Below are 24,329 nucleotides of genomic sequence, written 5' to 3' on the forward strand. Positions count from 1 at the left end.
AGAGGGAATCATATCTTGTAAAGATTAGATTAGATTTGATAAGGCATATCTTGTAAATCCCTAAAATTAAGGGATATTGTTAATCTCATCCGTCGATGTAAATGTATCTTGACCGTCGGTTTTGGGGGAGCTCAACTATAAATAAAGAGCCTCCCTCTCAGTTGTACTCAGTCCATTCATTGTTTCATTATTTCATTATTCTTTGTGAATAAGAGAAATGGAGAGCATTATTTAAACACCTTGTGTGCATTCTTTTCTATTCTTTCTGGTGTTCTCTGTTGTTCTTCTTTTGACATAAATCGCTTTCGCTCTTCAATTGGTGCATTGGAGGAGTTCTAAAAGAATCCTCACTTGAGTTAAGGCTGACTTGGGCGAGTTTGGACGAACGGATCGCCTAATGCCACACGGATTGCGAGACGAAAGGTCTAGCCCCATGACAAGTGGTATCAGAGCAAGGTTTAAACTAAGTAATATATGAGTTGTTGGTTCAAAGGCACCGTTGGGATGTCGAGAAAAGAGTTCGAATAAAGGTGGGAGATGAATTCTTTGAGGGAGACATTATCGGCAGTAGAGGAACGTATGGGTAAACTCGAGGGATCCATGGAGGATATAAATAAGGCACTCGATGGGGTCGAGGATCGCATAGCAAACTAGAAGGAGCAGTCCAGAGACTATGTGAAGATGTCTCTTGATTCCACCATGGATAAGGTAAACGAGTTGTTTAATTCACACAGGGACAAGCTGTCAGAAAGGAATGATGCTCTCGAGACCATGATGATGGCTTTGAAGGAAGAAACAATGGCCACGACGAGGGCTTTGAGCACAAGAATAGAGGAGCTCGAGGGAGAGCTGGCCTTGTGTCGAGCAGCTATGGGGAATGGAGTGGCAAATGCAGCACTCAGTAACGAGGATGTCCCAAAGCCGAAAGAGTTTATGGGGACAAGGTCTGCATACAATGTGGATAATTTCTTGTGGAGGATGAAAAACTGGCATCATGGATGATGCGATTAAGGTAAACACTGCTTTAATGTTTCTTACTGACATTGCGCTTTTATGGTGGCGAGGTAGGACCACAGATAAAAGGCAAGGTGAGGTTGAGACGTGGCAAAAGTTCCAATGCGAATTGAAGGGACAGTTTTACCTAGAATTTACCGAGGAAGAAGCTCGGGCAAAGTTGCAAGGGATAACGCAACGGGGCACAGTGGGGGAGTATGTTCGGGAGTTCAAGGAACTCATGCTCCAAGTTTCAGAGGTGACCGAAAGAGAGGCATTGCTTGCTTTTCAGAATGGATTGAAGCCGTGGGTCAGACAGGAGGTGGAACAAAGAGGTGTCCAAAAGCTGTCGGAAGCCATGACGGTAGTTGAGTCCGTGGTCAAGCTTGGTTTAGAGAAAGACAAGCTTGGGTCTTCCAAGTCCGAGGAAAGGGGCGTATGTGAAATGAATCACAAGGAAGATATTGTTGATGGCAATGGCAACAGCGACAATGGTGGTAATGGGAAACCACGAGTTGGGAAGAAGAAACCCAAGAGGAAAATGGACAAGTTGAAATGCTTTCTTTGCGGCGGGTTTACACATGTTAAAAAAATGTCTGAAGAAATTCGCGCTTAAGGGGAAGCCAGTGGAGTGCTTCTTGTGTCATGGTCCGCATAGGTTGCGAAAGTGTCCGAGAAAGTCTGTCATCAAGGGGAACGATGGAGCAGACAAGAAGCCCAAGAAGCTTGGTTCGAGAAAAGGAAAAGCCGAAGCTAAGAGGGCAAAGAGAAGTGAAAAGAAGCGAGTAAAGTGCTTCTTGTGCCGTGGTCCGCATGAGTTGCGAAGCTGTCCAAAGTAAGCCGGAGTCAAAAGAAAGGCAATGTTTGAGCTTGAGTCATCGGAGGGGCTTCCACCCAAGGAAGAGGTGAGTTTGTCATCAGACTTAGAGGAAAGAGTTGCAATGAAAACAATAAAGCTGGGACCAATAAGACTCAAGTTGAGTGAAGCATCGGAGTTGGCTGAGTCATCGACAAGGCTTCCACCTATGGGAGAGGTGGGTGGTGCATCGGACTTCAAGAAAAAGAAGTGATGCATGTGGGACAGTTGACCAGAGTAAATGCAAAGGTACATTCCAAACACTGTGATAGTGTTTTGAATTCTAACTTGTTGACTTGGCAAGAACGTAGGGGCCCTTTCGAAGTTCTTGAGCAAAGAGGCCGAAAGACTGTGGGCAAAGTGAAGCCAAGTGTGGTGAATCAAGAGGATTCTATTCGAGTCATAACTTCTTGTCATCGAGATGTACAAACGAGTAGGACGGTTCGAGTTAAGAAGCGACGTAAGTCGAGGAAAAAGTCCCGAAGAAAGGAGAAGGCTAAGGCGTTGAGACGAGACCGAGGCAAATCCAATCAGTGCCATTCAAAAGTCACAACGATGACGTTGTGAGAATGGGTAGGGGAGAATGTCACGGGCCGAAGTTCAAAGCTCGTGACCATCGCACCAAATGCATCCAATAGAGGTCTATTGCTTAGATAGGGATCATTTGGCCCACAAGAACTGGCCTGATTCAAAGAGCTATTGGGCAAGCCTATCAGATTGAAGCCTGGTTGGCCCGATAATGAAGTGATGGCAACTTAAGCTAATATGGTAACTAATCTTAGAAGATAGAGGGAATTATATCTTGTAAAGATTAGATTTGATTTGATAAGGCATATCTTGTAAATCCCTAAAATTAAGAGATATGGTTAATATCATCCGTCGATGTAAATGTATTTTGACCGTCGATTTTGGGGGAGCTCAACTATAAATAGAGAGTCTCCCCTCAGTTGTACTCACTCCATTCATTGTTTCATTATTCTTTGTGAATAAGAGAAATAGAGAGCATTTACTCAAACACCTTGTGTGCATTCTTTTCTGTTCTTTCTGGTGTTCTTTGTTGTTCTTCTTTTGGCATAAATCGCTTCTGCTCTTCAATTGGTGCCTTGCAGGAGTTCTAAAAGAATCCTCACTTGAGTTAAGGCTGACTTGGGCGAGTTTGGACGAATGGATCGCCTAAGGCCGCACGGATTGCAAGACGAAAGGTCTAGCCCCGTGACAAGTGGTATCCGAGCAAGGTTTAAACCAAGTAATATCTGAGTTGTTGGTTCAAAGGCACCGTTGGGATGTCGAGAGAAGAGTTCGAACAAAGGTGGGTGGGAAAGTCTTTGAGGAAGACATTATCGGCAGTAGAAGAACGTGTGGGTAAACTCGAAGGATCCATGGAGGATGTAAAGGAGGCACTCGATGGGGTCGAGGATCGCATAGCAAACTGGAAGGAGCAGTCCAGAGACTATGTAAAGATGTCTCTTGATTCCACCATGGATAAGGTAAACGAGTTGTTTAATTCACACAGGGACAAGCTGTTGGACAAAAAATTAAAAATTATGTGACAAAAAATAAAAAAAAATTAAAAATCCCTAAAAACTTGGTCTACAGACCTATTATTAAGCAAGTCTAAGGCACATTCTCAACAAATTGCAAAAGGTCATTTGTTTTGGAAAGCAACGCCCTCCGCTGCAACTTTTTTTTCAATATAGATCAATTTTTCTTATTTTAGAAAGATCAAATTAAGAAAAAAAAACAAAAAAGGAAAAACTTTGAAATATCTAAAATCAGATGAATCAAGCAGAAGAAAAGGGGAGAAAAGGAAAAGCACCTTAAGCATGAGATTATCGCATATATGGAGACCAATGCTTCATTGAGGACACTGAACTTCATCTCAACTTCTTTTGTTATTCTCCTTTACACTTTTTTCTTTTTTCTTCTTCCAGAGCCCAATTGGAATGGCTGAAAGAAATATCCATGTTAGAGGGTGGTGCTAAAGTCTTAAAGCTAGGCTCGCTACACGTCAACATAGACTTCAAAAAATAATTCCTCAATAATTTAGTTCAGTTGTCAATTTTTCTAGTTAACTACAATTACCCAATTTTTTTCCAAAATTTTTTGTAATAACAATTATTTTCATTTTGATCACCTGCCTTTACTTTGAGGTACGGTAAGTTATTGTGCATTCATTTATTTTATTAAAGTTGGGTGATGAAAATGAATGTACAATAACATTTACTAATCTTAAATTAACTGTAGTTAATCAAAATGAAAATAATTGTTAATAGTAGTGCCCGAAAATTCAAGAAAGTGGGATGATTTGTTTAAAATTCATATAATAAATTATTTAAAATTCATTAAAAAATTTTACAGTACTCTATTCAAGTCAAGAGTGCTCTCTCGTAAGTCTCCCAAAGAAACAAGTTTATTGTGGTTGGGTCATGAGTAGGGTGGTGGCAAAGATTACTATGACAAGAGACGATATCTCTTTCTTGGAAGAAGAATTGGTACATCTAACAGTCAAAATTTCACTGGTGGTCCCCAATGGAAAGCCGACTCTCTTAGGGACGGTATAGACGATGAAAACCTACAACCCAGATAGCTTTTGAGCCTAATTGAAGAGTATCTAGAAAACAAAAAAAATTGATATTAAAATTGTAAGTCAAAACTTGTCCATGATTAAATTTGAAGATGAGGGAGATCTGGAATCAATAATGGCAAGAAGACCATGGCTTTTTAGACGAAATTTGGTGATTTTTAAAAAAACTGGAAAAATCGATAGATAGAAGCAATCTTCGTTTGGTTCAGTTTCTTTTTTGGCTCAAAATAGGTCATTGTCCACCTGAATGTGACAAGAAAGACCTTACACATGCAATTGGATCCACTTTTGGAGGAATCATTAGTTCGAAAGTAATGGGGGAATTCTGTCATATAAAAGTAGAGTTAGATGTCCAAAAACCATTACGTAGGGGGATCTTTATTCTGGCTAGCACACAAGAAAAGTCCTGGATTCCTTTTAAATATGAAAATTTGCCTGGCTTTTGCTTTGGATGTGGTTGTATAGGACACAGGATAAAGGATTGCAATGATACTCCAAATGAATCAAAAGAATTATCGAAAAATGATCTGCCTTTCTTTCTAGCCCTGAAAGCAGAATCAAACTTAATAAGGAAAATTAGTATGTGGCTAGGAGTTACCATGAAGAAATCGATGCCACAATGCTACTACTAAAGGAGATCTGATGAAGGAAGAGAGGGTAACACGAATTTCGATACTGTTCAAGGAAGAAAGTGGACATCGACGAAGGACAATTTAGGAATAAGGGAGATCAAGACCAACTTGAACTGAAATTTGTTACGACCGAATATTAAGGAAAAAGATAAAGTTTGGTACGAGGAAAGAGGGAACGCAATGGAGAAGTCTTACTCTCTAAAAGTCATGTTAAGGATACAGTGGAATATAGTGGACATTCAACTTGGGTCAATTCTCCTTCAGCTATGAAAATGGGTCAAACTGATTTCTCTTAAAACATTATTGATAAACCCAAGGGGCCACGAAAAGGATGGAGACGAATAGGAAACAGTACACCAATTGACCAAAGTGAGGGGGACTCATCTACTAAAAAAAGGGGGATTAGGATGGTCTTGAGGATATAAAATCGCTCTTCCCAAATACAGCCGAAAGTAAAAGGGCAAAAGCAACAGTGGGGTAATTTGAAACTGAAGAAAACATGGTTGGAAAAGGTGATAAGATAGAATAAGCAAAAATATCATCTCAAATAGGATCGACAGTAGCTAGTCGGCTTGCCAATCGAGAGCAATAAAAATTTTATGCTGGAATGTCCATGGTTTAGGGGACCTACGAACAGTACGTAGACTTCAGAATATACTAAAGTTATATAAACTCCAACTTGTCTTCTTTATAGAGTTGAAAATTGATAAGAATAAGATGGAATCAGTTAGGAGGTACGATTTTATTAACGAGATTGAGGTGAAAGTGGATGAAAAAAAATGTGGTTTATTGATAAGCTATAAAAGTAACATATTTTAATCACATTCTTAATACATTTTTGATAAGCTATAAAACTAACATATTTTAATCACATTTTTAATACATTTTTGAATGATTAATTATGTAAATTAGTGAATTTGATGATCCTAATCCTTTAAATTCTTGTTCCTATACTTAGGAGAGCATTTGTGAGCGAAATGAGCGAAAAATGAGCCAAAATTAGACAAATAAAGTTGTTTTCAGGATTCACACGGCCTGGGCATTTCCACACGGGCTGGCCACATGCTCGTGTGAGCTACACGGGCTGGCCACACACGGACTCGACTAGCTCGACACTTCAATCTCCTCGACACACTAGAGTAGTCCTCTACGCTTACACTCGCCGACCAAATGTCTCCACAGAGGATATCGAGCATGACCTATATGAGGATGATCGAGCGGCTTCGTGGAGTAGATCCTTCTCAATACCGATAATTTTATTCTAATTCTCAGAATAAACCTGAGGACATCACTGATGATGTCCTTTTTCCATTACGAGAACCCACCTCATCCTCCACCTTCGAGTCACCGTCATGTTTCTTCTGCTGCTACATTAAATTACTTCTCTGAGTGGTTCACTTGCTTCGAGCAGCTCTGCTTTTAGAGGTTCGATAGTATTGACGTGACACTGCAGTAGATCTGTCAGCACCTCCATATCTCTTCTTCGGCACCGCGACTCACCCTACTGATGCCTCCGACAATGAGGATTATTGATTTTATTTGTTTTTTTAATTTAATTTAATTTAATGTTTATTTCTCTTTTTAGTTGTTTTGTTTTCTTTTTATTTTCTTGTATTTCATTTAATTATTATCTTTTGAACTATATTTTTATGGTTGTTTCTACTCAAGTTATAACCCCTTAATCTTCTTCACTATTTGTGTTTATTTTTTTATTGGTTTGTTCGGAATCATGCACTACATCTAGATTTATCTACAATTTCGATTCTCACCATTCTGGCAATTTCATCCAATATTCAGGGCAGTTTTAGTTTTCTCCCTTTCTTCTGATATTTTGTTTATACTGTGATTATATCTATTTATACATTTAGGACAATGTATATCTTAAGTGTAGGGAGGTTATTTATATAATTATTAGAAAATCCCTGAATTATGTCTTATATTTAAGTAATTTTCTCATACTTCCATTGGAATGAATTTTTGTCGATTTGGAATTTTTATTGATGTGTTTTAGATTAATTTGTCGATAATTATGCATTGGTTGATATAAACTTTAAGACACGAGAGAATCAAGCATGATAGGCTATGTTTCAGAAATTAAATTTTTTAGGTGGTTTCTCTAAATTAAAGTATTATCTTGAAGTTTGAAATTTGCAAGAATGACATCAAAAACCATTATTTTTTTGTGAGATTTTGAGTCTTTAGAGCATGCATTTTTCTTGCTCATTTTATTATTGGTTATGAGTGTGTCAATTTGATTTGTTATTCTAGAACTTGCGTCGATTATACATGTCGAGACCACACCTTTTGATTTGATATATTGAGATGATAAAGGCACTTAGGTTTTAACCCACTTATCCCATAAAAAGCCTAGCTACATAATTAACCCTTAGTGAACCCCGTTGAGCCAAACGCACCGTCTCTTTATTTACCCATTAATGTTAACCCATAACTCATTTTTTTAACGTTGAAACTTTTTCCTGTTTTATTGACTCCCTTTTTGTCGAGATTTTATTTGGTTAGTTACCTAATTATACTCTTTTGTTTGATTTGCTAAATTATTTCTTATTGTATAAAAAAATCGAAAAAATATAAAATATATATATTGATTATTATTTAGTTCTATGTTGATTAAACTTGAACAATTAAATTCATATTTTGGGAAGAAGTTCGTTTTTATTCTTGAATAGTTTTCAATTGATGTAATTGTTTTAATTCAACAATTATTTATTTTTTCTAGTTTGGTAATTTATCAATTTAATCTCGATTTTAACCATCCATTTCGGCCTTTCTCTACACCCTTAACCTCAGCCCCATTACAACCTCTTAAAGACCTTTTAATTTGTGTATCATATAATTTTATAGTGGTGGAGATTTGATTTTCATGCAAGCCTATGGTAATAACTTTTCATGTTTGACTATTGAGTGCTTATTCTTGAACCTTAAACACTTTAAGTGACTTGAGTGAATCTTTAGTGAGGATGTCGATTCTTGTCGATTCTTGTCGATTTTGAGTTAAATGTAACTGCTTAAATAAGGGGAAACACCTATGTTTTCGTATTTAAAAATGTTAGCTTGGATTGTTTGAGGCTTTAGTGCTCTTTTGGTTGAATTGTCAATGTATGACTATTTGTGAATTATTTTGAAACATTATTGATGGGAATTATAAGTTAAGAAATATTAATTTTAATTAGAGTTGAGGATTTTGCTTAAAGACAAGCAAACGATTAAGTGTGGGGATATTTGATAAGCTGTAAAAGTAACATATTTTAATCTCATTTTTAATGCAGTTTTGGATGATTAATGATGTAAATTAGTGAATTTGATACCCCGAATCCTTTAAATTCATGTTTCTATACTTAGGAGAGCATTTGGGAGCGAAAGGAGTAAAAAACGAGCCAAAATTAGACAAATAGAGTTGTTTCTAATATTCACACGACCTGGGCATTTCCACACGGGCTGGGCACACGCCCATGTGCTAGCCCGTGTCGATATCTCACCCTACTTTCAAAAACGAACTCTAATTTTTAAGATTTCGGAGTATTCTAAAGTTTATAAATACCAATTAGAAAAAGACCTAAGGGAGCACTCAAAGAAGATCGAAGAAAAGACTCGAAGAACGCCATTGAAATCAACTCAAAAGCGAATCTCCTTCAGGATCAAAGATCTTCATTTAATTTCCTTTGAAGTTTTATTTAGTTTCTTTATGTTTTGTTGTTATCCTAACTTTGAAATGTTTCTATTCAGGATTATGAACTAAATCCCCTAAATACCTAGAGAGGATGAAACCTATGATGAATCTTATTATTTAATTTCTTTTTTTACGCGATAAATACATGATTCTTGTTCTCATTTATGTATGCTTATTTCGTGTTTTAATATTTTTAGGATATTAATTCATGTTTAATGTGCTTATTTCAGTGGAGCAAAAGTCTCTGCTTAAAAGTATATCTAACATACTTGAGTGGAGTTACATGCAATCCTAGAAATAGGACAACATAAATCTATCGGATTAGAGTCAAATCTAATAGGGGAATCTATAAATCAAGTTAATGCGACAATATGGGTTTTATTTAGAAAGAGATTTCAATTAATCAACCTAGAGTCAGTTGTTATTTCTCTCGAAAGGGATATTAATATAATTTAGGGATTTCTACGGATCAAGACACAAGTGAATAAATCGTTTAATTTAGATTCAAAATAATAGGTAAAGTCTAAGTAGATTCTTTCCTAGGTATTGTCTTTCTTATTGGTTATCTTCGATTATTTTCCTATTTCGCTTCGATTCGTTCAGTAGTTAAATTAGATTAGTATATTCAGATTAGTATATTTAAATTAAAAACAATCACTTCAATTTATCGGCTCAATAATAGAAAAACGATAATTACTAGTACTTTTAGTTCTTGTGGATACGATATTCCCTACTTACCAAAGTTATACTATTATTCGATAGGTGCGCTTGCCTTTGTCGTAATTATAATTAGTTTAGTGATCATTATTTATGTTTAGCATGGAAGGATGAAGCAGATATTAAATTACGGAGTTTTTCTAGCAACTATATAGATGTGATGGTCAAGTTAGAGAAGAAGCAATTAGAATGGTGTTTTACGAGATTTTACGATTCTCCATATGCAAACGGGAGAAATGACTCGTAGAATGAATTAAGAAGATTGAGTATGAATTTTGATATTTCATGGTTAGTTTGTGGAGACTTCAATGAAATTCTATACGCATTTGAGAAAAAAGGGCAAATTACAAAGAGAAGAAAAACGAATAGAGTAATTTCAGGAAACACTATCGGAATATGTCATTTATGATGTGGGTTTTTTGGGTCCATGATTTACATGGGAAAGGGGAAATTCGCGGGAACCAATATAATTGAGCGACTTGATAGGGGAGTGGCGAATACAAGTTGGCTAGTGCAATTTACACATGCTTCAATTTGTTATCTACCACACTCCTTCTTTGATCAGTCTCCTTCTAATTCAATTAGGTCATGAAGGTACAAAGAGGAACAAAAAAAACTTTCATTTTGAAGCTTGGTGGATGATGGAGGAGACATTTAAGTAGGAAGTTTAAAGAATTTAGAGTGTGACAAGTAGGGATTTATTACAAAAATTGGAAGGCCTAGGCTGGGATGGAGCCGAGGTATCAAATGGACAAAAAATGAACTTAAAGTGCAACTGTACCGCAAGTTACAGGATTTACAGAAAGCAGATCGACAAAATAAAATTTTAAATGATTTAATTGATGTAAAAATCCAATTAAATTAGAAAACTGATAAGGACAAACTGTACTGGGAACAAAGGGCGAGGATTAATTAGCTTAAGGCGGGAGATAAAAACACAAAATTCTTTCATTCCTTTGCTTCGCAACGTAAGAAAGGGAATACAATCAATTATCTTGAGACTAAAGACGGTACGGTCACGAGGGATCACAGCAAGATGGCGTATATTGCAAAAGATTTTTCGAAGGTCTTTTCACATAAAAAAAGGGCATCTAATATGCAACATATTTTATCATAGGTTGAAAACTGTATATCTGATGACATGAATAACGAGCTTACGAAACCCTAATTAGATGAGAAAGTTTTTGTCGCGGTAAAGGATATGAGACCTACTAAGGCACCAGGTATTGACAATTTTCTGGCCATTTTCTTTCAACATTGCTAACAAGAAAGGATGTTAGTCTATTTTGCTTAAGTGTCCTTAATGGAAAAAAGAGCATAGAAAATTAAAATGTTACTAATATCGTTCTAATCCTAAAGACCCAAAACCCTCTAAATATGACTAGTTTTCAGCCAATTAGCTTATGTAATGTCATATATAAGGTGGTGGATAAATTGTGACAAACCGCTTACAAACGGTCCTAGATTTATGTATAGACAGTTCTCAAAGTGCTTTCATCTCGGGCAAGCTAATATCAGATAATATCTTATTGGCATATGAAATATTGCATACTTTTGGTCAAAAAAGTGAGGAAGTAAAAGGTTAATGGCCTTAAAATTAGACATGAATAAAGCTTATAACAGAGTGGAATAGGGTTTTTTGGAAGAAATGATGACTAAAATGGGTTTTGCAAAGGCTTGGGTGGATACTGTGACTAAATGCATTTCAACTGTTTCATATTTAGTAAATATACACGCTGTGAGGAGACAAGTTTCGACCTACAATAGGGCTAAGGCAAAAAGATCCTTTAAGCCATTTTCTCTTTCTGATTAGCAACTCTTTCTGATTAGCAATGAAGGTTTATCTACTCGTATGCGTCTTACTGAAAGGGAGGGGAAATTAAAAAGGGTTAGAGCAAGTCGAAGTAGGCCTTCAATTTCACACCTACATTTTGCCGATGACTACATACTCTTCGGGGAAGCTACAACTAGAGGAGCAATTGCCTTGAAAAATATATTGAAAGAAAACGAAAATTGCTCAGGGCAATGTGTAAATTTCGACAAATCTACGGTTTTCTTTAGTACAAATACTCCTGAAAATGTAAGATTGCAATTATCCAACGATATGGCAGTGAGATACTCAAATAACCTAGAGATATGGGAGTGAGATACTCAAATAACCTAGAAAAGTATTTGGGCATCCCTAATGTAGTCAGTAGAAGGGAAAAAAAGCCTCTTTTCAAAGCTTAAAGGATCATATGAAAAGGAAAATAGATAACTAGAGCACACGATTCTTGACGCTAGGAGGAAAAAAAGTTTTCATCAAAGCAATTCTACAATCCATCGCAACCTATTCTATGGCGTGCTTTCTACTCTCAAAATTGCTATGTGACGAAATGGAAGGAATAATGGCCAGGTTTTGGTGGCAAGAATCTCAAGGAAAAAAGGGTTTGCATTGGTGTACGTGGGGAAAGTTGTGATCTGACGTAAAACGGTGGCCTGGGTTTTCGGGATTTGGCAAATTTTAATGTAATCTTATTAGCAAAACAAGGATGGAGACTTATTACGAACCTAAATTCATTATTGGCAACAGTTCTTAAAGCCAAAAGTTACCCAAATTCGGATTTTTTGCAGCCTACTTTAAAAACAAATGCGTCTTACACATGGAAGAGTATATGGGCGACGAAGAAAGTGCTTCAGGAAGGAACGTGTTGGAGAGTGGGAGAGGGCGATAATGTTTCCATTTTTAATCATGCATGGTTACCAGGTTATGATAATTACAGGTTAAGTCATCCAATTGATAATTGTACTTTGGAGTATGTTGCAGAGCTTATTGATAGTAATAAAAGAGAATGGAGGGGCAAACTAATCTCCAATACATTTAATGCGGTTTATGTGGGCAGGATCCTTCGTATCCCATTAGCAGCAATTCCACAAGAAGATGAAGTAGCCTGGAAGGGTGAACCATCGAGAGTATTCTCAGTGCGAAGCGCCTATAAACTATTACAATTGGGTATTCCTACTCTTACGCTAAATACATTACAACTCTTAACTAGGAATTTCTACCGAGAACTATGGAGCCTAAAACTCCCTTCTAAAATCCAGATTACAGTATAGCGCATCACAAGAAATTACATCCCTACGAAAACAAATCTACATTTCAAGAGATTAGTAACAAACACAAACTGCCCAAGATGCGGGGAAGCAGTAGAAAACATAACACATGTTTTTCTTCATTGTCCTCTGCTTCAATAGAAGTATGGCAATTAGTGAACTTACAATGGTTACTTCAAAATCTATTCCAGACTGGTTTGAATGGCTTGCTTGGGCTTTTGATGATTGCTCAAATCCCCAGAGGCGAATGATCTGCGTATCCCTTTGGGTCCTTCGGACAGAGAGGAACCAGTATGTGCATGAAAAAAATAAAGAAATCTAGTAAAGATATTGCCTTCTTTATTCAAAAATACATAACGAAGCTGGATAGATTAGAGGAAAACAGACTTACCAAGGCACCTATCAGAGACTCATGGGTTCTGCCTCCTGGAGAAGACATAAAAATCAACTTTGATGTGGGTTTTAATTGGGGGCTTTTAGAGCAAGCTCGGGAATAGTTGCCAGAAACAGAAGGGAAAGAGTGATCGCCTCCAGAGCGACCATATACGAGAATGTTGACTCGGCTTTCGCAGCAGAAGCACATGCATGTTTAGAGGCAGTGAAAATGGGGTTAGAAATGAAAGAACATAAAATCTTTATTGAAGGGGACTCGATTTCAGTTATAAGGAAATGCACTTCAAAATCCAGAGATAAATCAGAAATATGCTCCATCATACACGATATAAAGACTATACAGAGAGAGTTCAAATCCATAAAATTTCAGCATGTCCATCACACAGCAAGCAATTTGGCAGATATAATAGCCACTGGAAGTCTGAAGCAAAGGAAAGGGTTTTACCTGGAAGGTGCGGTACCAAGTCATGCAGTCAAAACGCTAGAAGACGAATGGATCAGAGAACCAGACTGAAGCTTTGTGAGGAAGATGAGTGTTTGCTCCATGGGAATCAAAACGTCGGAGTAAAATGTTTTGAAGCGGAAATGATTCTTTGGAAATCAGGGGAGCATTGCTTTGGATGGAAAAGGAGGTTTTTAGGAAAGTGAAACCGTCAGGCACTTATGAATGATAGCTGATGGGACGGATAATGAATTTCCCGAGGGAGTGGGCTTTAAATTAGGTGTTTTGTTTTTTTTCAAAAGTTTCCTCTTTTATTTATTTCTCTGTTATTTTGCTAGGATGGTAAGTGGGCCGCCCTAATGACTTTGGTCTTTAAAACTTTATTTCCTGTACACTATGCTATTGTTTTATAAAGCCCAGTTCAATTTTGCTCAAAAAAAAATTATTTAAAATTCTTTTAAATTATTAAATCATATTCCATAATAATATTATTTTTTTGTGTTTATTTTATTTATAATATAAATATTTATATTTGATTACTTGATATCTAAAAAATAAAATATTTATTTATTTCATATGAGTATAACATCACAATTTTTAGTCTTTGTTTTTTTGATATAATACTTAAAACTACCCATAGTCCCTCCCCAACCCTTAAATAAGAGGATAATGCGCTTCAACGCACTTGAATCTACATCTTTTTACACTGGCAATAATGATGATACCAATTGAACTGAAACTCAATTGGCAAACAAAAGAAACAAAATTAACATAAAAAAAAATAAATACACATAATTTTAAATATGAATTATTATCAAGTACAATAAAAAAAGATAATAACAAAGAACACATGATATCATTTAAACTCTACTTGTTCTACTAATAATGCATCAAATAATATTGAATCAAATACTAACTTAAAAATAAGGGAAAAATACACCAGCAATCACTAACTTTGATTAAAATAATATTTCAGTCACCAAACTTTTAAAAGTGACAAATCAGTCACTCGAGCCATTTTTCTATTACAGACGTAACGGACAGCTAACGTGGCCCGTTAGAGTGCCACGTTGGACATGACCATATGTCCATATCAAATCCTTTTACCAGTTTATAAGGATTACCAGCTAAATAGAAGAACCCTAGCTGGAAGAAGAAGAAGAAATAGAGATACCCATTGTGAATCCGGTGTGCTACTGTTGAAACCCAACCAATTTAAGGACTTCTTGGTCCAATGAAAATCCAGGTATGAGGTTTTTTGAGTGCAAGAAGTATAAGAGTGGGTTTCAAAATGCATGCCATTTTTCACCTGGTTTGATCTACCATTGATGCCCCGTTTATGAATTGTGTTATTGAGTGTTTTGAAAAAAGTCAGGACAATGGAAGATGCAAGAAGGAGGGAGAGAAAAATATGGTTGATGGTGTTGTTATTTGTAATTTTATTGTGGTTGTTGAAATGAAAAACCAACTTATGGTTTTTTTTGGATCAATGGTTTTGAGGGACATTGGTGGAGGCAATAGATACCCACCAAGGTAGCCCTTTAAGAAACATTAATCTAAACCTATTATCCTTCTACAACCAACATTATACTTATCTTTGCATGCCTACAGACAGACATACATCCTTTGAAACAATTTGTTATCCAAATAACAGATTGTTGTTGTTCCAGCATTTTGGGTCGTAAGCTCCAATAGATACTCATAAATCTTTCGTCAATTAATTCCAGTGCCCTAAGTTTAACCCTCCTACATTTGGTGCATTGTCTAAATTTTGCATGCATCCACAACTTGTTTCATGACACAAAACAAATGACATCAAAACATGTTTCACTCCCATTAAATTAGAATAGCTTACGACCCTAAACAAATTTTTAAATAAATTCCAATTCAAATAGTTTACACCAAGAAACCATAAACTCATGGATGTTCTCAGGAATTTATAATTATTGATCGCATAAAAGCATAACCCTGTCAGGCCCGAGCGAATACAACATATTTGAACTAACAAATCTAAAAAATCATAAACCCAAATCCCCCTAAAACCGAAAAACGATGAACCCAAATTAGAATCATTATTAAACCCTATACCAAGCCCGAACCATGTACTTCTTAAACCCAAAATAACTCAAATTCAAGATAAACTTACCCGTTACAATCAATGAAAGACCTTCGGCTAGTTCTCTTCTATTAACCATTCCGACAATCTTGAAAATTTGCACAATAATTTCCCAATTTCGAATATTTTCAATCCCTTCTCCAACAGTTCCCTATAAATTTCAATTGATTTCCCTTTTCTCCTGAATTATTTTTTTTTTCCTTTAACGAAATTGTTTTTGCCTCTTCAATTTCTTTTCATGTTTTAGTTGGTTTTTTTGACACATTAAATTAATTTTTTTCGGATCATACAGTGAAAATTAATTATCCATTAAATGGACATCCAGTCAAGTCCAATGAAGCATCATAATAGGCCACGTTAACTGTCCCGTTAAGTCTGTAACGAAAAATGAACGCTGGTGACTAATTTATCACTTTTTGTAAACATTAGTGATTGGTTTGTCACTTTTAAAAATTTAATGACTGAAATGTTATTTTAATCGAAGTTTAATGATTGTTGGTGTACTTTTCCTAAAAACAAATTTGAAATTAATAAAAGTTAATTTATTCACCGTAGCATTCATGAAGTTTTGTTAATACACTTGAAAACTATTGTTAGCCTTGCAATATCCAGGTCAAAATCCCCTGGCAAATGCGTCGAGAAAGGGAACATTTCACGTCGAAATTCGATCATTTTCTGCAATTAAAAAGAAAATGCCATTAAAAAAGAAACCTTAAAACATGACGTGAAAGAATAAACAAACACAGAACCATCATCTCAAAATGTAGATGATATCAAAATTTATATAAATAAAAATAGCCTAAACACATAAGAAACTACAAAATACATCAACATGATACGGGCATACAAATTTGCTTAGTGACTAGTACATCCATAACATTAGATGATAGAACCTAATACAAGACTGCAATTAACCAACCTTCCTTGCATGCTTGCTACAAGCATTTTGCCAAATAGTTTTAAAAGAAAAAAAACTACCATAAACAGCTGAGAAAAATAAGAACCTAAAACCGTTTCCTCAAAATTGATCCCAGCAATTGATGGCATGGATGATCGATCTGGTCTTTTCAAGCACAAAATTTGAACACCAACAAGAAGCTTACTCATAGTAAAGCCTCTGAATATTCAAATGCAAAATTGATCCCAGCAATTGATGGCATGGATGATCGATCTGGTCTTTTCAAGCACAAAATTTGAACACCAACAAGAAGCTTGCTTATAGTAAAGCCTCTGAATATTCAAATGCCTGCAAAAAAAAATGCAGCAGAAACATTAGCAGGCCAGGTACTAACATATGCAGAAATGACATCGTGTCATATGACTGTAATTTCCAGCAAGCAACAAGGATTAGTATTAAATGACAGACAGCACTAATTTGATTAAGAACTACATACATACACGCACATGTATATATTATAACACTAAGTCAATGCATAAATACCTAATAAATGAAGAGGATATGAGGGAAAAAACACATACAGTGCAAATGTTCAATGCTTCTTCAGGAATCCAAGCAGTTTTTACTGGCATGCCTTAATACAGCCTACCAGTACACTCAGAAGAACCACAGTAGCATATTTTCTTCTTTATGTTACCATTCTCATCACGGACCTGATCTATCATATAATTGTAATGATATGTCAACTCTTGCAAAGGAGGAATATTCTCAGCTGCAAAGAACATTATGTGCGGGATTCTCGTATCTTCATGGTCATAAAGGACATTTTGTGCATATAAATTAGGTGAACAACTGTGGTTTATGAATCTCCCAATATTGCCACATCGTGCAGCATCAATGGTGAAACCACTTTCATGTACAACTTGGCAAGAACTTGAATGCGCATCAGGCAATAGGTTTGAAAGACCATCCCAGAGAGAACTGTCAATGTTATTTCCAATATCAAACAGATACTCATCATTCCCTTTTCTTTCTTCAGCTTCCCTATCTTCGAGGAGCTCTCCAGCATACTCACAGATAAAAGTTCCAGAGGAGATAGAATTTAGGGATCTAACACCCCAGCCTCTTGATTCAGTTTTAAAGATTTCAAGCTGAATTTTTATGCCATGTTGGCTGACTCTATTATAGCAAGAAGGAGGACAATTGCAATTAGGACCACATTCATAGACAAGGGGCTTTGCTTCAACAATGGCCCCATTATGGTTATACGGGATCTCTCCTTCATTCTTCATCACACAAGAACATTTCCCTAATTCTGAACATCCTTTAGTGCAACCACAACCTTTGGGAGGAATAGGGCGGCACCAGTCAGGGTAGATCATGTGGCATACATACTCAAATGGAGGAGGTTTTTCACTATCTATGGTGTTTATAGCAGAAATTGGGATTACCTCCTTCCCTAGTGAAATATCATGTACGCAGAGCCCCTCCCGCACCTTAGATTTCTTGACAACTTTCCATGTAAGCTCCGGTTGACCCGGAATTCTGACCAACTTATATTTGTAGACCAGCTTCCCATGTGGTCCTGGTTCTTGCTTAAACTCCTCCACCGAATAAAGTCCATCATAAACATATGTCTTACCTCTAGCTTCCAACAAAGTAGACGAAGACTTTGTTTCACCACGAATCACCCTCACTGGATTCTTGACAAATCTGCTATTTGCCAAAGCAAGGTTTCCTCTTTCAAGCTTTTGGTCCTCTGGTTGCTTGCCTTTCTGCATAACATTTCCTCCCTGACCCATGTAACACAAGACATCTGAATTATCCAAATCATTCTCATAGCCCCCGGAAGCTATAATACTGGTAGCAATTATCTTATCACCTTGCTTTACATAATCTATACCACCCTGACTCTGGCGATGAAGGCCAACAAGATTGAGCTCAACAAAATACTGAAACTCATCACCAACTTCAATACCAGGAACAGGTCCTATGATTTGTTTGCCTGTGTTAACATATTTCCCTTTTTCTTTGAGAATCTTTGCAGCTAGAATATCTATCCTCTTAGGAGCCTTTCCTTTTTCCTTCATCTTGGATTCTTCTTCCTGTAAGAGCTTTCGAAAAATGGCTTGGAATAAGCGTAATGTCTCTCTCACTTTGTTCCGAGTAGTCATTTCATCATTATCATGATCCGACCTACTGGGGCAAGGCGGAAGACTCACATCATAACTGTATGATCTCCAAGCAAAATTATCATTTTTGTGCAGCTCATCCTGCTCTAAGGAGTCTTCCTTGTTCCAAACAATGACCTGACCTTGATGAGCCCTTTTTCTGGAAGAACTCTTCGTCGTGGCATTGCTCCTCTTTTTTCTTTTTAATGAACCACCAGCCAGGTCAGCTTTAAAGCTGATTTTCCCTTGTCGATGAGGAGAAGTTGATAAAATTTCTTGACTCCCATGATTCTCCTCCAGCAATTGATCCCCAAAAGCAGATAAATCAGAAAGCTTTTTCTCAAAACTGTTGCCTTCTTCATTGACAAAAATGCAATCCTCCTCCATCAATTGACCCTCAAAAGCAGATGAAACAGAAAGCTTTTTCTCAAAACTATCTCCCCCTTCATAGACTACAATATCACGTATAGGATTTTCCTCCAAACCTCTACTATCATCCCTAGTCTCAGTTACTTTCTCAGAGTTGCTATCAGGTTCATTTGGAAAACTTTCACAAGAAGGCTTGATGTTGTTTTCATTCGTATTTTCCACATCCTCCTCCACATCATTCCTGGAAGAAGCTTCTTCATAAGCACCCCGCTTTCCCACTTTTTCAGAAGCTGACTCTTCAGGTTTAGTTTGAATTTCTTCTACAGGGAGCCTAGGAGAACAACCTTCTACTTTACCATCCAGAGCATATATTTCCTGAACATCCTCTATCGCTTGTCTCACATCAGTACATAAGGTCTTTTCCAAGGGCTTCTCTTTATTTACAAACTTATCTAGATTGAAACCCTTGTTCTTTAGAGAGGTAAGCCATTTCATGCGCTCCTCATCACTAAGAGGTGGAGCATTTCTTCCACAAAATGGAGGGAAGTGTCTAACAACAGTGACTCCTTTCCGAGGACGATAGTTTCTTGCTAAACTGCTCTCACCAGGATGGAACTCCACACCATTTTCTGGAACCTCCTCTTCAGAAATAGCAGCATTCTCCTCAGGCAAATCCTTCTCTGAACCAGAAACTTCATTTACCGAACTCGTCGCAATTCTGGATTCTCCTGAAAACTTTGTTTCACACTGAACCTTATCTACACAATCAGGCAATGATGCTGGGTTTTCAGACTCAGATACTGCCTGCCCTTGTGCTTGCTCACTTGGTCTAGTGATTGATGCAGCATTCTCCTCAGGCAAATCCTTCTGCGAACCAGAAACTTCATTTACTGAACTAGTCGCATTTTCAGATTCTTCTGAAACCTTTGTTTCACACTGAACTCTCTCTACAGAATCAGGCAATGATGCTGGGTTTTCAGACTCGGATACTACCAGTCCTTGTGCTTGCTCACTTGGTCTAGTGATTGGTGCAGCCACCCTGCCGCACCCTGGCGGAAAATCCCGAACAGCCGAAACTTTACGCTGCTTAAATCTGGGGGCAGGGGCTACGTGTCCATTTTCAGTTGGCACCCTTCCTGATCTTCCCTCAGAATGGCTACTACTTGCCACCATTGATATCTCTTTATGCAACATATTATCGGAAACCCCCATTTCAACTCATAAATTAGAATTGCACAAAAACAACCTAAGAAAACAATAATATTAATATCATTCAGCTGCTATTAGCTCAAAGATTAAACAAAAACTAACCTAATTCTCTATTCTCTAACCATGAATAAAGCTAAAATCAGAAAATAATGAAAACTAACCTAATGCCCATGGGACTTTAGTTTCTCAAACTAGCAAAAAGAGCTATCTTAACAATCAAATCAAGCCACCAAATAACCTAAAGCTATGCCCCGATACTGAAGAACATGTCAATCAAAAACATGGGGGGAAACGAAGCAAATAGTAAATCCCAAGGATGAAATTCAAACTTCGTATCCAACCAAACAGTAGCAGAGGAGGAAAAAACACAGCGATAAAATAATAATGCGCTTCATGAGTCTCTTTTCTCGTAACCTCTCGAGGACCTAAAGACAGTCAAGAAATTTTTTTTTTCTTTTTCCATGTATAATGTTTTCCAGAACTCTTTTTGGAAACCAGACTCAGAGAGTCGAAGCTCGATCTTCATAAAAATGGGAAAACATATTTCAAAGGTGATTCTTTTTTTCATTATAAAATCATTTAAAACAAATAATAATAATAATAACACACATCAAAATCCATAATAATTTGCAATCGAATTAAGAGAAGTAAGAAAAACCTGAAAGGGAATTTAGAAAAGGTGAGATAAAATGAGAAAAGAAAGAAATTATAAATTATATACAATTAGGATGGAATAATCACCATGAATTATCTTCAAACCATATGGCCACTTATAGACCAAAGTGTAGGAAGAAGATGAGAGAAATTGTCGAAAACGAGAGAGAGTTGTTCTTCTGCTCTTCAGTTTCATTTTTTCTTTTAACTTTAAAAGGGTCAAACAGCAAATTAAAAAATATATGGTTTAATTTTAAATTTCATCCTTTACTTTACAAAAAAATGGAGAATTAATTTCTCTATTTTAATCTTTTTAAAACTTAATCCTTATATTTTGGCTTGAATATCACCTTGACACGTTTTTCTAATTTCGCATTAGGGTTTTTTCACTTTTACTAATTTGGTACCTAATTTTTTATCCAATTTGATATTTGATATTATATAAATTACTTCAAAATACCAAATTAGAAAAAATGCCAAATGTGTTAAAAAAGTGTATCAAATTACCAAATTTGGTACTTAAAAAATTTAAGTTCATAAGGCCTAGACGTTATATAGATTACTTCAATATACCAATAATTTTATTTTTATGACTAGTAAAATTAATTTATGTATGACCCACATATACTAGATGACATAATTTTTTTCCTTTTTATATTTTAAATGTTTAATTACTTTTATATTTATTTTTATCTTAAAATAATGAATTTCTTTCTTTTGGGTTTTAAAATTTATATTTTCTTATTCAATATTAATTCGTTAAACATACCTCAAAGCATAATTTTTTAACACAGTTCCTCTAATACTGACAATATTTTTTGTGGAATTGAGGGCTTTGTGAAGATCAAACTATACTTTAAAGCATGTAATCCCTCTTGAATCATTCATGGCATTAAAAAACAAAATAACCTCAACCCCAATGAAAACTAAAATTCGAGCATATTGTTTAGTGAAACATAGAAAACTCCAAATAAATGAAATAATTCTTACTATTAAATTTCAAGTCAATTGTCACATGTCAACCATATATTAGCTATTTCATCCCTTGTAAAAAAATTAACATCATTAGTTTTTAGGTACTTTGTATGACATTTGATAAGTTTAGGTACCAAATTAACCTAAAAGAAAGTTTAAGTACCAAATTAGAAAAAAATATCAAGTTCAAGTACTAAATTGGGTTAAAAAGTCTAGGCATCAAATTAGAAAAAAAAAGATGTGTCCAGTTCAAGTACCAAATGTGAACTTAAGCCTTATATTTTAGTAAAATTGAGTAACATTGTTTTTTTTTAAGTTTTATAAATACAATCTAACCAAAATACAAATACAAGTTCAAACAATCATAAAGTAGAATCAAACTATTATAATATAAATAAACTAAGGATCAAAACAATCATAACTAAAATCGACTAATTAAACTAAAATTCACACATCATATTATTTTTCTAGAACACAACAACAACTCATTAAAAAATAATAATTTAATAATTTATATGTAATAAGTTAATAACATTTGACGGTAACATCCTCAAAACCCCCTTGGTTGTAAATAATATGAGATAAAATTTTACCGAAATAAGGTATAATATCAAAGAAAATGAAAGTTGCAATATATCAAAAGAGAGTTAAATTAAGAAGCATGACATGATGTATTAAGGAAGGGACTAAATCGTAAATATGTGAAAAGTTTTGGCTCAAGTATAAATGTTCAAATTTTAGGGAATCGAAGTGTAAAAATGAGAAACTTGAAGGACCAAAAGTGAAAATAATCCAATTTACTAAGATATGGAATTAGATGCAGGGACCAAATTGAATAAGTGAAGAATTGTGAGGGACTAAATCGTAAATTTTACCAAATTATTGATGATTCAAGGATAAAATTTTGAAAGATCATAAAGGGTAAAATGGTCAATTAGCAAGAGGGAGAATTCTTGAATGTAATGATGATGTTGATGATATTTTGGTGATTTTTTAAGTAATTAGTTAAATATTATTTTATTAATATTTTACTTAGATATTTATTATTATTTTATTTAGAAAATGGTAGTATAAAAGAAGGAAATTTATTATCCTTCCAACGTGAGTGAAAAGGTGAGAAATGAAGTTTTCTTTTCTTTACAATTTAGTCTTTTGCCATGAAAACTTACATTTTACCCAAAATTTTGAAAAATTCCTTAGATATTAAAGAGAGAAGATGAAGTAGAGATTCTAGAGAATATGTTCATCAATTTAGAAGAAAATAGTAGATGAAAGTGGAGAAAATGAGAAGAAAAGGAAAGAAAGTGGTGAAGATGAGAAATGCATGGAAATGAAGAAGAAATGAAGAAATTCTTGACAAAGGAGGTAAGTTTCATACTAAACCTACTTGTATTTCAATAGATTGAGTTAAAGATGTTTTGAGTGAGATGTATGAAACATGTATTTAATCTAAATACTAGAAATAGAAAGTATTTGATGAAGAATAGAGACTTAAAACGCTAAATTGGTAACAGAGAATGTGATTTGTATGGTGAAAAGTACTAAGATTAAGAAATGAATATGTAATCTACAAATAAACATAAGTGACTAAATTGTATAGTAATCCAAAGTATGACAATTATGTGTGATTGAATGAAAGATAGTGCAAAGAACCTTGGAAAAGAAAATATTTTCATTAAAATAGTTTGGACAACAAGAGTGACTTAACTTTGAAAAATTCACCTAAAATTATAGAAATTTAGTTAGAGATTGAATTAAATATAGAATTAAAGCTTACTAGTCGAATTTCATATGGAAGAAACGGTGAAAGAAACGAGATTTTATAGTTTGAGATATATTAATTTTCGTGAAATAAGGTCGGAGTGGGTTCGGGTTCTCCTGTTTTGACTTTGGAAAATCATAAAAAAATGTAAAAAAAATTATTATATATGGGTTTAAATTTATATTTTTAAATTATTAATGAGTCTATTTTCAATAGGAACAAACGAAAACATCATCCAAACCCTGTACTAAGAGATAATTTATTTTTAGTAAAGAAAAGTCGAAGTTGTCAAGCAACAAAACATGGGAAAATTTGAAGAATTTACTGTACTAATTGGCTAAATTATAAATTCTGAAATTTTTATGGTAAAAAAATATATTTGAGTCTAGTTTCAAAAACATCAAGCGGATCCTAATTTCAATTCGTAGCTCAAGAAATAAATAATTTAGTGACTATGACTCAAGTGGACAGTTTTGATATGAACACATAAGTAAATAGTGAGATTATAGACAATGTTACATATAAGCATCTTATATACTAAAAGCTAAAGATTCTAATAAATATATACATAAAGGATGTGGAATGGAGAGGAGGAGAAGGAAAAAATATGAATATATATATATATATATATATATATATATATATATATATATAGTAGATGAATTTGAAATGTTTCAAAATGGTTGTAAGTGATGGAATGATTAATACATGTGAATATGTTTAAATGAATTGATAAAATAATAAGTGAATAATTTTAATTGATGTGATATTGAATTC

The 24,329-nt window shown here is 35.1% G+C and overlaps 2 protein-coding genes across 6 annotated transcripts; both read right to left on the minus strand.

Moving 5' to 3' along the window:
* Positions 1-12,259: 12,259 nt before the first annotated feature.
* Positions 12,260-13,662, minus strand: LOC105792009 (uncharacterized). 3 transcript variants are annotated; one of them, XR_008198344.1, is made up of 3 exons: positions 12,955-13,657; positions 12,729-12,834; positions 12,260-12,400 (listed from the first exon to the last, which is right to left on the minus strand). XR_008198344.1 is itself a non-coding variant. In XM_012620358.2 (3 exons), exons 1-3 carry the CDS (start codon positions 13,144-13,146, stop codon positions 12,341-12,343), a joined length of 405 nt encoding a protein of 134 aa, XP_012475812.1. In that variant the 5' UTR covers positions 13,147-13,658; the 3' UTR covers positions 12,260-12,340. The 3 variants fall into 3 exon arrangements, 1 of the variants encoding a protein (XP_012475812.1); XM_012620358.2 differs by having other exon boundaries at positions 12,729-12,881; positions 12,955-13,658; XR_001133164.2 differs by having other exon boundaries at positions 12,260-12,834; positions 12,955-13,662.
* A 2,372-nt stretch (positions 13,663-16,034) lies between these two features.
* On the minus strand, positions 16,035-21,017 carry LOC105792011 (histone-lysine N-methyltransferase, H3 lysine-9 specific SUVH6). 3 transcript variants are annotated; one of them, XM_052634941.1, is made up of 4 exons: positions 20,903-21,017; positions 16,994-20,198; positions 16,618-16,760; positions 16,035-16,189 (listed from the first exon to the last, which is right to left on the minus strand). In XM_052634941.1, the coding sequence occupies exon 2, from the start codon at positions 20,162-20,164 to the stop codon at positions 17,048-17,050; it is 3,117 nt and encodes a 1,038-aa protein (XP_052490901.1). In that variant the 5' UTR covers positions 20,165-20,198; positions 20,903-21,017; the 3' UTR covers positions 16,035-16,189; positions 16,618-16,760; positions 16,994-17,047. The 3 variants fall into 3 exon arrangements, with proteins under 3 accessions (XP_052490901.1, XP_052490900.1, XP_012475819.1); XM_052634940.1 differs by having other exon boundaries at positions 16,519-16,760; XM_012620365.2 differs by lacking the exon at positions 16,035-16,189 and having other exon boundaries at positions 16,269-16,760.
* Between the last annotated feature and the right edge of the window lie 3,312 nt (positions 21,018-24,329).

Source organism: Gossypium raimondii, chromosome 8 (assembly GCF_025698545.1).
Source record: "Gossypium raimondii isolate GPD5lz chromosome 8, ASM2569854v1, whole genome shotgun sequence".
NCBI lineage: Eukaryota > Viridiplantae > Streptophyta > Magnoliopsida > Malvales > Malvaceae > Gossypium > Gossypium raimondii.

Coding starts and splice junctions, on each gene's coding strand:
- LOC105792009 (XM_012620358.2), bottom strand. CDS start 13,146: ATGTGCTTCTGCTGCGAAAGCCGAGTCAACATTCTCGTATATGGTCGC. Junction 12,882..12,954: donor AGTCTCTGATAGGTGCCTTG/GTAAGTCTGTTT, acceptor TATCTTTACTAG/ATTTCTTTATTTTTTTCATG. Junction 12,401..12,728: donor TAGATTTTGAAGTAACCATT/GTAAGTTCACTA, acceptor TCACCCTTCCAG/GCTACTTCATCTTCTTGTGG.
- LOC105792011 (XM_052634941.1), bottom strand. CDS start 20,164: ATGGGGGTTTCCGATAATATGTTGCATAAAGAGATATCAATGGTGGCA.